This window comes from Phalaenopsis equestris, unplaced genomic scaffold, assembly GCF_001263595.1.
Source record: "Phalaenopsis equestris unplaced genomic scaffold, ASM126359v1 Scaffold000224, whole genome shotgun sequence".
Taxonomy (NCBI): Eukaryota; Viridiplantae; Streptophyta; class Magnoliopsida; order Asparagales; family Orchidaceae; genus Phalaenopsis; species Phalaenopsis equestris.
Genome location: NW_018164666.1, coordinates 1801814 through 1816421, shown reverse-complemented (window position 1 = coordinate 1816421; position 14608 = coordinate 1801814). Strand labels below are relative to the sequence as shown.

General features: G+C 33.7%; 1 protein-coding gene across 1 annotated transcript in view; it reads left to right on the top strand.

Annotated features, from left to right (window-relative positions):
• The window catches only part of LOC110023350 (probable serine/threonine-protein kinase At1g54610), a 17488-nt gene extending 3148 nt beyond the window's left edge, over positions 1-14340 (top strand). Inside the window, exons 3-10 of the mRNA XM_020722719.1 lie at positions 201-518; positions 2110-2337; positions 3108-3205; positions 3459-3564; positions 3639-4106; positions 4627-4759; positions 13897-13940; positions 14109-14340. Of these exons, the coding sequence (XP_020578378.1) occupies positions 201-518; positions 2110-2337; positions 3108-3205; positions 3459-3564; positions 3639-4106; positions 4627-4759; positions 13897-13910 (1365 nt within the window). The 3' untranslated portion in view covers positions 13911-13940; positions 14109-14340. The remainder of the gene's footprint in view (positions 1-200; positions 519-2109; positions 2338-3107; positions 3206-3458; positions 3565-3638; positions 4107-4626; positions 4760-13896; positions 13941-14108) is intronic.
• The last annotated feature ends 268 nt before the right edge of the window (positions 14341-14608 follow it).

Here is a 14608-nt window from a genome sequence, read left to right as displayed (position 1 = left end):
ATATATATATACATATATATATGTGTGTGTGTGTATGTGAGCGCGCGCGCGCGCGCCACCTTACCTATTAAAACAGTGGTTTTTTATGTGATGTGAAAGATTTGGGTGTTATAAATATAAAAAGCAAAAGTTAGGTGTTAGATATGAAAATAGATAGGTATTAGGTGTTATGTATGTAAAAGGACCTTTATATTTTTCAGGTGAAGTGCTACATGCAGCAGCTATTGTCTGGCCTTGAACATTGCCACTCGCGTAGCATTATTCATAGGGATATCAAGTGTGCAAATCTTCTTGTCAACAACGAGGGAATTCTAAAAATTGCTGATTTTGGCTTATCAAACTTCTTTAATCCTTCTAGTAGACAACAACTTACTAGCCGTGTTGTAACTCTTTGGTATCGTCCTCCTGAACTCCTATTGGGTGCAACGGAATATGAACCAACAGTTGATTTGTGGAGTGTAGGTTGTGTATTTGCGGAGCTCTTTCTCAAAAAACCTGTCTTGCAAGGAATGACTGAGGTATCAATCTTAGTGGTCTACTTTTGGTTCAAGTATTTATAGTAGAAATGATTTTTTTTAATCAATATAAAATAATGAGATTGAATATATATACATGAATAGATTAGTTTCCTTCTATATGGACAAGTTTTATCCTTCACACAACCACATTTTGATTTTAGTGTTTTTAAATTTAAGATAATGATCATTAATGTAATCTGTACTTAGAAGAACAATTTGATTTCTTCTTTTGTTGGGTTTTATAAAATTTTGACTGGTCAAACTTGATATAAAAATGGACGGCTTAAATTCCTCTCACTTAAAGTACTACAAGTCTATTTTTTAAAAAGGAAATTTACATTAATACTACATAATTCTTATTTATTTGCATATCTAACACCCAAATTTTTTATATTTACATTTATCACACCTCGGTATCATAAACATATGCATGAAAAGGTGTGTTTCACTTTTAAAGAGGTGATGGTAGTGGTATTTTGATGTGATATTAAGATTTGAGTGGTATGCATGTAAATATGAATGTTTAGGTGTTAGATGCGTAAATACATAAGAATTGTGTGGTATGTATGTTAAAGCCCCTGTTTAAAAACAAAAGCAATTGAAATTATTTAAAATATTGTATCATAGATGCTAAAATAATTCGTTTAATTTCAGCAATCCTGGAACATAATATTAATGAACTATTCATTTCACTAAGGCTTCTATTAGGATGTTATGCTTGTCTGCTTATGCAGAACATTCTAGTACTTTTCAACTTAGGGACTATGATGAACAATCTTAATGTTGTTAATTGGGCATTTCATATCCAAGAGAAAGTCAAATTAAATTGAATGAAAAAGTTTCTCAATTCATCTAGAAGCATAGTACTCTGCCCTGTATGGGGCGGTCTTTTCATCTTCAGGGACCTGAATCACATCTTCTACTTATTTAGATTTCTATATTCTGACTTTTAAATGCAAGATGAAAACATTTAGTTCTTCTTAACATGATTAAAATTAGAGGTGTGCATGTTAAAAATTTTAAGGCCAGTTGATCATAAACGGAATTCATAAAATTATTTTGATGGCTTTGATGTCTAGAGAAAATTATTGTGGTTTAAAAGTAGATATGGAGATTTTCAAATGTTTTGAATTAAAAATTTATGCTTTTGATGAAATTTAGAATGTTTTTGACTGTTTTGTTTGGAGAAATACATTGTTGTATTTAGACTTTAAAGTGTGCTTTTCTTTGCGACTAGTCATTCATATTTTAGACATGCTTGATGATCTGTAAAATAATTATGAAATTAATAAAGCTTGATTTTTAAATAATTTTCATATTCTTTATAAAGATTCATGAAGCTTGATTTCTAAATAACATCGAACATTATATAAATAAACATCAGCTAACAATGGCCAAGTAATCGAGGGGGAATATTTTTAGACGAAGAGCAGTGCATCTTTTTGTGCTAAAAAAGTTACCTTTTTTAGTTTCCAGTTATTACCATCATTTACCAGTTGAAAATTTAAGAAAAAGTGTCAAGGAATTGTTTGAGAAACTTTTTTTTTTTCATTTCAATGTTGGGATGAATTCTACATTTACTCTTTTCCAGGTTGAGCAAATACATAAGATATTTAAGCTCTGCGGCTCACCTTCAGATGAATATTGGAGGAAATCCAGGTTGGCTCATGAGACACTTTTTAAACCTCAACAAACTTATCCAAGTTGCCTTCAAGAGACATTTAGATTTTTACCCGAAAATGCGTATAAATTGCTGGAAACTTTTCTATCCATTGAGCCTCAAAAAAGGGGCACAGCCACATCTGCTCTTTCATCTGAGGTGATTATCTCACGTTTCTTTACTTCTCTGTTCATGTCTATATTTAATTTAGGAAGATCTACATACATACCACTCAATTTTTATGAATTTGCATATCTAACATCTATACTTCAATTTTTACTTAAATGCTGCCTTACTTATGCATGAAATGGTGTATTTCATTTTTTAAAAGAAAAAATGGTGGTATTTTTGAAGTGATAAGAAGTTTTGGGTGGTATGAATGTAAAAAGTAAAGTTTAGGTGTTAGATATGTAAATACATAGGAATTGGGTTGTATGCATGTAAATGCCCCTTTTTAGGATTGACTTGTGTTCTTGTTTGCATAATCTTATTCTTCTCTACTTTTTCTTCTACTTAAGAAGACCATTGCTGAAGTAATATCCCTTGGCCATATTTATGCAGGAATATCATTTTAATGATCATCACCAGCCTATGTGGAAAACTATGTATTTGAGGGTAGTTTAATTTTGTGAAATCATTTAGAACAAAATACAGGCTTAACGGTTTGTAATTAATTCAACATTTGATTTGTATTCTAACATTGTTGAACAATTTCATATTGACATGGTGAATCATTTGGCATTGTATTCTTAATTTTGTGCAATGTGTTCCAAAACTCTTGATGTATGGGTATTTAACTTTTGATACCACTCCCTTTATGCATGATTTTGTTCCATTGACTACTTGAATTATATTTTACCGCTGGTCTTATGTTTTTATCCTATAATAACTTTTGTAGCTTCCTTTGATGACATTTTTTTTTTGTGCAGTATTTTAGAACAATGCCTTATGCATGTGACCCATCTAGTTTGCCCAAATATTCCCCTAATAAGGAGATTGATGCAAAAAATCGTGAGGAATCACTCAAGTGAGTTTCAAATGTTCACTTTTAGTATTTTTTTCCTATCTTACAACATTTAACATTGTAGATACTGTATGAACTATTTGCAGAATTACTAGGCTTGCTTTTCTATATTGATTTTTAATGTTCTTTACATCATAACCTCCAATATGCCTTAAAAAATCGTTATTTTGGTTTTGAAAGAAAAAATCTGTCATTTTATCATTCCGATTGTCTGGTCTGTTTGGAAATCTCAACTATAAGCGGCCTTTTATATCAGGATCAAGTTGAGTGGTTCTCCAGAACCGTTGGAAATTGTAAGAAGACATCCAAGAACAATCAAATCACAAAAGTCAAGTGTATCGAGTAAATTATCACGCTTGGAGGTTAGTTCGTGCATAGCAAAGTAATCCATAAACCATAAAATAATCCACACTGTAATTTCTCTTTGTTCTTTCAGGAGCCATGGCTCAAGGCTGAAAACACGCAGAAAAATGCGGGACGACAAAATTTGGCTAAAGTGAACGACGAAGCTGGACTATTTGTAGATATGCTGCAGAAAGAATTTGTTCTTTCTGCAGACAATCGCTTTTCGGCTCCCCTGTCCTTGGAGGCTTCTATCGGGTTTGTATGCACGAAGAAACAGGCTTCTGTTAGATCTCATAGTAAATCCAATTCGAAATGTGATATTCCAAGAGTGCCGGATTCATCAAATGTTCTCAAATCAAAAAATAATCTTGATATTATTGCAAAAGGAGAGGAGGGATGCTGCAAATTCTCTAAAGTAGAGAAGCCTTGTGAGATTGAAAGGAACTTAATGGTGCACCAATGGGTGCAACTTGGGCATCCAGAACTAGACAATCATTCTCATAATTCAACCGATATGAGTTGCAATATGCATGGAATTTCTTCCAAGCCCTCTAATATGGTATGGGGCTGTTTGCAACTTCCTTTGCTATTCATTTACAGGGGCATTTACATGCTTGCCACACAATTCCTGTATATTTTATAAATGAGGGAAGTGTCGAGATAGTTTCGTGACTATTTTTAGTACTAAAGGCTATAAAAGTGCTAATTTTACCGCAGACCCTTTTAATATGACGGAAGAGTACTTCAACCTCAATTTAAAGAGTCTAGGATTAATTTGGCACTAAAACGACCCATGTAAATAATCAATGGACTATTTTTACACTTTACTGATTAAATATCTAACCCCTAAACTTTTATTTTTTACATTTATACCTTCTTAATCTTTCATATCACATCAAAAATACCACTTTTTTTAACTTAAAAAAATGAAATACACCTTCTCATGTCTAGATAAAGTGGTATACATGTAGAATTGGAAGTTTATATGTTAGATATGTAAGTACATTGAAATTGAGTGGCATGTATGTAATTATTTCTTAGTTATAACTTTCTCAAAAATATACTGTGCAATTGCTTAGGGTTATAAGAAGTCAGATGACCGGGTTGAGTTCTCAGCGCCGCTATTGTATCAATCACACAAGTTAGATGAACTCTTGGAAAGGCATGAACAGAGAATACGCCAAGCGGTTCGTCGAACATGGCTTCCAAATGGTAACACTAACTGTTCTTGCATCTGCTTGTTTTTCTTTAAACATCATTGTAGAAAAACAAAATATATGATTTCTGCTTCAATCATGAATTTGAATAGCTTCTATTTAGTGCTGAAAGTTTTGAAGTGTGATTGTTGTGGATACATCTGATAAAAAAAATCAACAAATTTTTTAAGTATAATGGTTTGAAGAAACTTAATCAGTGGAAATTTACTATTGTATATATTTTAAAAATTTAGTGTTAATGCTTATAATGGTCCTTGTTGTATGGACGTTGGTGTATGCTTTTTGCTGATGATATTCTTCTCGTGGATAAAACGAGCGAAAAAGCCCAGGAAAAACTTGAATTATGGAGGTCTACATTGGAGTCTAAAGGCCTTCGTTTTAAGTAGAACTAAAACTGAATACATGGAATGTAATTTTAGTAGTAATAGCTCTAGTGACAGAAGTGTGACTTTGGGTGATCAAATTATTAAAAGGTGTGAACGATTTAGATATCTTGGGTCCGTTGTCCAAAGCGATGGTGATATAGATGGGGATGTTAATAGTAGAATTCAAGTTGGTTGGTTGAAGTGGAGGAATGCTTCGGGCCTTTTGTGTGATAGAAAAGTACCGCTTAGACTGAAAGGAAAATTTTATAAAACGGTGGTGAGACCTGTAATGCTCTATGGTGTTGAATGTTGGCCTTTAAAAGAGAAGCATAATAACAAGTTAAGTGTTGCCGAGGTGAGAATGATTAGGTGGATGAGTGGCTTTACACTTAGAGACAAAATGCGAAATGAATATATCCATGATAGGGTTGGTGTAGCTCCTGTGACGGACAAAATTAGAGAAAGTCGTCATAGATGGTTTGGTCACAGTAGACGTCGACCATCTGATGATCCGATTAGAAGAGTAGATGTTTTAGATTGACTTGTGTTAAGAAAGGCAGAGGTAGATCTAGGAAGACTTGGGAAAATGATCTTAAGTTACTAGAACTAAATGAAAATATGATACTAAATAGGACACAATGGAGAAAAAGGATTCATGTAGCCGACCCCACGTAGTGGGATTAAGGCTTTGTTGTTGTTGTAGTGTTAATGCTTATATTAAAAGGAAATAAAGGCATAAATAATGTTTTTTGGGGCATTTACATAGCACACAATTCTTATGTCTTTACATATCTCACATCTAAACCTTCATAATTAAATATATACCACTCAAATTTAACATATAAAAAAATAACACAATCATTGCCTTTTTAAAAGTGAAATACACCTTGTCATGCATAGGTCTACGACACCAGAGTGTTATAAGTATAAATATTAACCTTTGGGTGTTTGATATGTAAATACTTAAGAATTGTGTGGTATGTATGTAAAGTGTCACTTTTTTTTTACCTTGAAAAAAGGGGGAATAGAACTCTCCATTTCTTTGTTGGGTAAGGAGCAAAATTATTTACTGCTTGGGTAATTTGGAGGTGAAGGGTTCACATATACACTTGAGGTTGATGAAGTGTGAGCTCCTCACATGCCTCTCATGTGGGAGCCATTACGAAGACAAGTCTGAGCGAGCATTTTGACTTCAGGTGCTTGGCAATGAGGCGGACACATTTTTTATTTGAGAGAGAACAGATGTTGAAGATGATTTTGTTATTTTATGATGATTGTTTGATATGGTGTGATGTGAAAAGAGCATCAAGAGAAGAAGAAAAAAATTCTGGTTCTGAAATAGTAAGTCTTGAGGATGATCGGGATGAGCCCGAGATAATAGAAGAAGAGATTGATGGCTTCAAATCCGTTAATGGGGACGTGAGCAAGCATGATAATGACGATGGAATTGATGGCAGCGAAGATAAAATTATCTTTAGGCTTAAGATAATCTATTAAGCCACATTTTTTGAACTTTGGATGCAAAAATGGAGCTTGAACATTAATTTTTTGTCTAATATAATGATTATCATTTTATATTATTCAAAAGGGACATTTACATTCATACCACACAATTCTTACGTGTTTCATATCTAACACTTAATTGTAGAATTATGTATTTCCTATTTAGATTTATCCTCATTTATTTCTCCATTGTATGTTGTAGTTCTTTCCTTATATGTTTGTTGTATCTTTGGTAAGTTATAATGTAAGCATTGTGTTTGTCTTAGAGTTTACTCTCTATATAATGAGAGGAGTTGTAATTTGAAGATTGAGGAATAAGAGAATTCTTTCTCTAATGTTTACCTTCACAACATCAAAGAAAAAACCCTAATTTCCATTGTCATTCCTACTTTATGTTCGAACTCCTCTGTCATTCACTGTTTGAAAGTTTCTACCGTTGGGTTCAATCACTAATGCCTTCCCCGGGTTCAAACACTTGTCATTTCCTCTACCTGATCGACTCAGGTTGGCGATCGGATCAGATTGATTCTTCTCAAGTTTGTGGATAGTGGAACTGTCGGCTAGTTAATTGGGAAGCTCTACATCTATGCATCTACAACTCTTTTATAGGCCTCTGTCGTTGTCTTTGCAGAAGCCCTCATTTGTTGACCCCTACAATTGTAATATTTTTTGTAGACAATTCCTCTAACGAGCAACAACTAGTCAGTTTTTCTTTTCCAACCTGAAACGTGCAAAGGTTTGATGAAAAAGTATGGATCTTACGTAATGATGATGTCTGGCTTTACCTCGAATGTTAATTTTGACTGAGAGGTCAGGAATTATATCCAACTAGCCTCGAAACTCTCTACCTTTATCACAAACCATAAACTCAAGGGTCATAACTTTCTTGAATGGTCATAATTCGTGTTTATATACATTTGTGAAAATGAAAGAGAGGAACATCTTTCCAGTGAGTGCATAGTTCCTGAGCTCATTGATCTTAACCATCACTCATGGAAGTTCTAGGATCATGTCTTTGTCGATCAATTCTATGACCACAAAAGTTGGAGAAATTTTCTTACTTTACACGACAGCACAACAGATTTTGGAAGTAACTCATGAGACTTATTCCAGTACAGAAATACTGTAAAATTGTTTAAGATCGAGACAAAACTGTAAAAACTCCTACAATGAAAATTAAGTGTTACTCAATACTTTAACATGCTATCCATGTGCTGATTACAATTAAATATGTAGGATACATATGTATGGAAGTGTCCTCAAGATGCTATGATGTATAAAACAATAGTGGAAAAGAAGAGGATGATCAAGCTCTTATTGGGTCTAATCAAGAACATAGATGAGGTCAGGGAAAGAATCATGAGAATGAAGCCTCTCTCTACCGCTAGGGAAGCCTTTGTTGTAGTTCGGAGAGACGAAAGTGGGAAGAAGCTTATGATACCAGGAAGTGTAGATTCAACTAGCACCAAAAGTTTTGCTTTGTATTCACACAACTCTTATAATGAGTAAAAAACAAAGAAGAATCATCCCTGCTGTGAACATTGCAAGCAACCTGTTCACACAAAGGACAAGTGCTTAAAACTACATGGAAAACCGGGGCAATGGAGGAAAGACCAAGACTGCATGACTTATGTTGTTTCCACTTCTGAAGTGCCAGTTGTACCTAGTCTTTTCATGAAGAAAGAATTAGAAGTGTTGAAGAAACTTCTTTCAAGCAAAACTGAGGAGCCTACTAGCTAAATGAAACATCATTGTATAATATCCTATATCGCTAAATAGATTCGAGTGTTTCTAATCGCATGACTGGAGATATGCATGCTCTCATCAACTACCAAAAGTTCACCAGCTCCAAATTTGTTAGACTTGCTACCTCACTCCCGGACTGTTGAAAAATGAGAAATGAAATTCTCCAAAAATATTTAACTCTCTTCTATGTTATATGTTCCTCAATTGGATTGCAAATCACTTTCAAGTAGCAAAATTACTCATGATTTGAACCACATTAATAAATTTCACTCTAATTCCTATGAATTTCAGGTGATGGATTTAGGGAAGGTAACTGGTACTGTTGAATTGCATCAATGTCTATACTTGCTCAAGAAAAGTTATTCTCTTACGCTAGTGTCGTCTTCACTGTCATTGTCGTTTGGGTTATACTAATTGTCATTATGTTGTAAAGTTGTATCATCATCTTTTCATTAATAAAAATTCATAATATTATCAGTGTGAAATATGTCAATTGGCTAAACATACTCTTCATGTCTATCATTTATCACAATACAAACTTTCATAACCCTTCTTCTTTATTATCCACAGTGATATTTGGGGACTATCAAAATTAAAAATCATCAATGTAGCAAATGGTTTATCTCCTTTATTGATGGTCACACTAGATATTGTTGAATATTCCTCTTGAAGGAAAAATTTGAAATTGCATAAATTTTTCAGTCCTTCCATAACATGATTTTTACTCGGTTCCAATGCAAAACTCAGATTATGAAAAGTGATAGTGCAAATGAGTACTTTAATTCTATCCTTGATTCTACATTGCAAAGAACAATATCATTCATGTGAGTTCCTGTATTGAAACTCCTCAACAAAATGAGATAACTGAGAGAAAGAACAAATATATCTTGACCTATTTAGGTTTATAATGCTCTCTCACATTATCCGAAATTGTTTCCGGGGAGATGTGCTCACAACAACCTACTTCATTATTAGAATGCCTAGTAGGGTTCTTGGATTCAAAGTCTCATTTGAAATTGTGATGGGAAATATCCTTATGCCACAGTCTTCTCATTCAATCTTCATTTTAAAAATATTTAGTTGTGTTTCTTTTGTTCACATTCACCAACCAAACCACACAAAATTTCACTCAAAATATATCAAATGCATCTTTCTAGGGCATGCTTCTAAATAAAAGGGGTACAAGTGCTTTTCTCTCATTATGAAAAATAATATAACTTCATGAATATTATCTTCTTTAAAAACTAACCCTATGATTCTAAATCTGATATTCAGGGGAAGAGTTCAGGTGAATATCAGACTTGGGACTCCACTCTAGACACCCACACTAACCTAGAGTTATCACAACCTATTTTCCCTACACTACTATGAATACTCATACTGATATAGAGTCATCACAGCCTATTCTCTTTGTCTCTAACCATCCTACTTCCCATGATCCTTCAATTGAAAAAATCCAATCGGAGATTAAAAATAAGGAGCTTTGTATGTATATAAGGACAAAGAAATCCACTAAGCAGGATAAAGATAATATGAAACCACAAGCTTGTCCACAACCAAGCTTGATTTCACCCATAGCTTAGGTTCCAAAGGAAGTAGAATCCAGTGGAGAAGACATAGTAGTGTTATGGGAAGTTACACAAATTATTCTATCCATAAGTATGTGCTTATGGGAAGTTACACAAATTATTCTATCCAAAAATAATATAAAATAATCCTAAATCTGATATTTAGGGGAAGAGTTCAGGTGAATATCAGACTCGAGACTCCACTCTACACCCACACTAACATGGAGTTATCACAGCCTATTCCGCTCTACATTACTATGAATGCTCATACTTGTCTAGAATCATCACAACCTATTATCTTTCTCAAACCATTATGCTTCCCATGATCCTCCAATTGAGAACATCCAACTGGAGATTAAAAATAAGGAGCCTCGTATGTATATAAGGAGAGTGAAATCCACTAAGCAGGATAAAGATAATATGCAACCACAAGATTGTCCACGACCAAGCCTGAATTCACCCACATCTTAGATTTCATGGGAAGTGGAATCCAGTGGACAAGCCAGACAAGTTACAAAATTATCCTATCCAGAAATATGTTGCATATTGGAAGTTATCATCAACTTACAAAGCCTTTGTATATTATTTTGACAATGTGAAGATACCCAAGTCGATTAAAGTCCAGTATGGAAAAAAGACAGTTGAAGAAGAGATCTAAAAACTTAAGCTAAATGGCACGTGAACCCTTACAAAGCTTCCTCCAAATAAAAGACCGGTTGGATGCAAATGGGTGTTCAGTGTTAAGTACATAGTGGATGGGAGCATTGAGATGTTCAAGACTAGATTGGTGGTCAAATGTTTCACTCAGTCTTATGGGATAGATTATCAAGAAACCATTCCTCCAGTGGCTAAATTAAACACTGTAAGAGTTCTTCTTAATAAAGAGTGTGATCTGCATCGATTTGATATCAAGAATGTGTTTTTGAATGGAGATCTGGAAGAAAAAATGTATATGGAAATTCCGCTAAGGCTGAAAGATCACTTAAATAAATATCAGGTTTGTAAGCTAAAATATTCACTTTATGGTCTCAAACAACTGCAAATGACTTGTTTTAACAAGTTTGTTGAGATTATGAAGTCTAATGGGAAGATCTTATACCAAGCAGATTATGTATTGTTCATGAAGCATACACAAGGAGGTAAGAAAGCGATGCTCATCATCTATGCTGATGATATGAGCTTGATAGATGACGATGACAAAGAGATTGGAAAGATTATGGAGGTTTTTGCTACTAAATTTGAAATCAATAATCTAAGAGCAATGAGATATTTTCTGAGCATAAAAGTGATCAGGTTTAAAATGGGTATTGTGGTATCCCAAAGAAAGTATATCCCAAACATATTAAAAGAAACATGAATACGAGGGTGAAACTGGCTGAGACTTCTTTGGATTTCAACAAAATATTATAGTTAGAGGGGAAAACATCAGTGGAAAAAGTATCAAAGATTGATGGGTAAGTTTGTCTACTTGTCACACATTAGACCTGACATCACTTACTCTGTCGGCATAACAATTTAAATGAAGGACATTTGAATATTGTGTACATAATATTAAGCTTTCTTAAAAAGACACTTGAAAGTGGGTTATTGTTTAAAAAATCTGACAATAGGGATGTAGAGGTTTACGGTGTGTTTGGGACAGCGACTGCTTTTTCAATAAGCTATTGTAAAGCTGTTTTCTAGAGAAACATCTTTTCAGGAGCTGTCAGAAAGCTGTTAATAAAGAAGCAGATGTCTGTTTGGGAGATATGCTATGCTGCTGCTATTTCTCCTAAGAAAAACTGTTTTGCCCTTATATATGTAATATATTGAATAATTGTGATTTTCAAAATATTCAGAACCAAATAACAAAAAGAGGTCGTGCTGCTAAAAAAATAACTGTTTAGTTTAAAATACTTTAATACATAAAAAAAGGATTAGTTATTTGAAATAAATGACTACAATAATGAGGACACCAACGGTAATCAGCAAGCCTCTTCGGGACAATCTATCCATGCATCTCTCCTCGATTGATCACGGTTTGGAGGTACCTCGTCAGTGTCATCAACTCAATGGAAGTAGTCGCAATCTGTTGGAGTCCTGTTTCTGGGACAATAATAAAATCTTCTCCCATAACAGCCTTGCCTCGTGGACTTGTACTGAACACACCTATCACCACAATTATATAGCGAAACTTTCAAAGTGTTTGATGATCTTGAGCTTATATTTCATGTTATTATAATACAACTTTGCTCTAATTAAAAAAAATTAAGTTGATACAACATTCAAGAAATTTAAAAAAATATATAAGCTGTCTTAAAATTAAGAATTGAAGTTTATCAATGCAAAAAAAGGTACAACACATATTGCTATATATATTTTGAAGAGAAAAAAAAGCATAGAGATGAAATATTAATCATCAATTACAAATAAATATGTGATGTTATGCATATGCATGGGAAAGAGCAAGCTATAAGATCATCAAACATCAATGTATACATGTGAAGATTAAGAATACAAAATTTTTTACAGAAGAAATAGAAACATAGAGGTAGACAGGGAAGAAACTGCAAAAAAAAAAAAAAAAAAAAAAAAAAAACACGAAATTGAGAAAACTTAGAAGGTTGCAGGAAATCGACGACGTCGAACAGAGAGAGGGGAGCAGAACCAGGTTTCAGCTCTAATGATACAGGTGACAAAGGAGAACAATGGTGAGGGTATATGCCAGGATAGGGAGTGGGATTTCCGGAAATCTGAAGAGGCATCGACTTCGAAGGCACCACGCAACGGAGCTCCAGTTGTGGAACGCCCTCTTCCCCTTCTGTTTGGATGTTCGACCTGATGCGGCCCCTGACCAATGAAACACTCAAAATAAGAGGGTTCCAAAACTCGACTTCTCCGGTTCTGCAACGTAAAATCCGCAAAAACGGCCCAAGTTGGCCCTTACACTGATACTAGCTGGGCAGAAGAACTCACAGACAGAAGATCCACCTCTGGGTGTTGTTCTTATGTTTGGGGAAATCTTGTCATATGGAAGAGCAATAAGCAAACAATGGTCTCTAGGAATAGTGCATAATTCGAGTACCGACACTTGATTTGAGAATTTGTGAAGGAATGTGTATTCAAAGGTTACTAAAAGAACAAGGATATTCCACGGTTAATCCCATAAAGATGTTTTGTGACAGCCAAGTTGTCATCACAAAAAATCTTGTACATCATGATAAGACCAATCACATTGAGATTAATAGTCATTTTATCTCAGAGAAGATCAATGGAGGCATTATTCACTTGTGTACATTCCTACTCATCTGCAAGTTGTCGGTATCTTCACAAATCTCTACCTCTAGGAAGCTTTATGGATTAGAACACCAAGCTGGGTCTCTCCAACATCTATGACCTAGCTTGAGGGGGAGTGTGGAATATGTGTTTCCCCTTTAGATGTATCCTCATTTATTTCTCTTTGACTATTTTATAGTTCTTTCCTTGCTTGTTTGTTGTATTTCTGGTAAATTATAGTTGTAGGAATTATGCTTGTCCTGGAGTTTATTCTCCATAATGAGAGGAGTTGTAATTTGAGGATTACGGGATAGAAGAATTTTCTCTCACGTTTTCATTCACCTGAACTCATATTTTTTAGAATAACATCAAAAAGATCGTCTTTATCTTTTTAAAAGTGAAATATACATTTTCATGCATAGTTTATGGCACCAAAGTATTTTAAGTGTAGAACCCAAACTTTGGGCGTTAGATATGTAAATATATATAATAGTTGTTTGGTATATATGTAAAATTTTCTATTTAATAATATTTCTCTGAAATAGCATAAGCCAGATAAGCATATTGTCTTCTTAAAGCCTCAAAGCGTTGGTATTATCTTTAATGGCAAGAGCCAATTTTACAACACTGCATATAACTTTGGTATTGATTTCTAAACTGACTTTTTTGTCTTTTTTTTTCTGTTTTAATGGCAGATAAAGTTTTCTAAAGCATTATTAGCCTGAAGATTTCAACTATGGTAATTCCTACATTGCATATTTATTCTTTGACTTGATGTAGCTCATAATTATCTAGTAATTAATTTTCTAATGCATTTTTTATTTTTAATGGCTTGTATTTCTACATAATACATCCTATGAAACTTAAAAGATGAAGAGAAAACTTATTATTATTATATTTTTTTTAGATCTGCTGGGACAAAGCATGGAGGCTGACAATTTCTACATTTTTTTCTACATATTTGCCCATTTGTTTGTCTTAAAGACAATATATATTTTAGAAAGCAATTATTTTGCTTTCATTAATATTATTTGTGAAAATGATACATTAGAGTGGGTTTTAGCGCATAAAACTCATGTTGATTTGTTATTGCATCCACAACATGTTATAAAAACTGGCAAATTTTATCATTTGTTTAAAATGTGTTCTATTATATATCCTCAACCAACTAAAATTTGCTTCTTTGCAACTTCACTTTAGCCTGTTGATCGGGGATATAAGCTCAGAACGAAGAGAGCTTGTGTTCAAGGCCTTACATATGTGGTGTACGTGAATTTGTGATTAAATTCCTCTGAGATCGAGTAAAATATAGCGTTGATATGATTAAACAAAAAATATGCAAAATTAATAGTTGAAGGACCTCAATGAACTTATTTAATTGTTATAACTTCTTATGTATATATATAT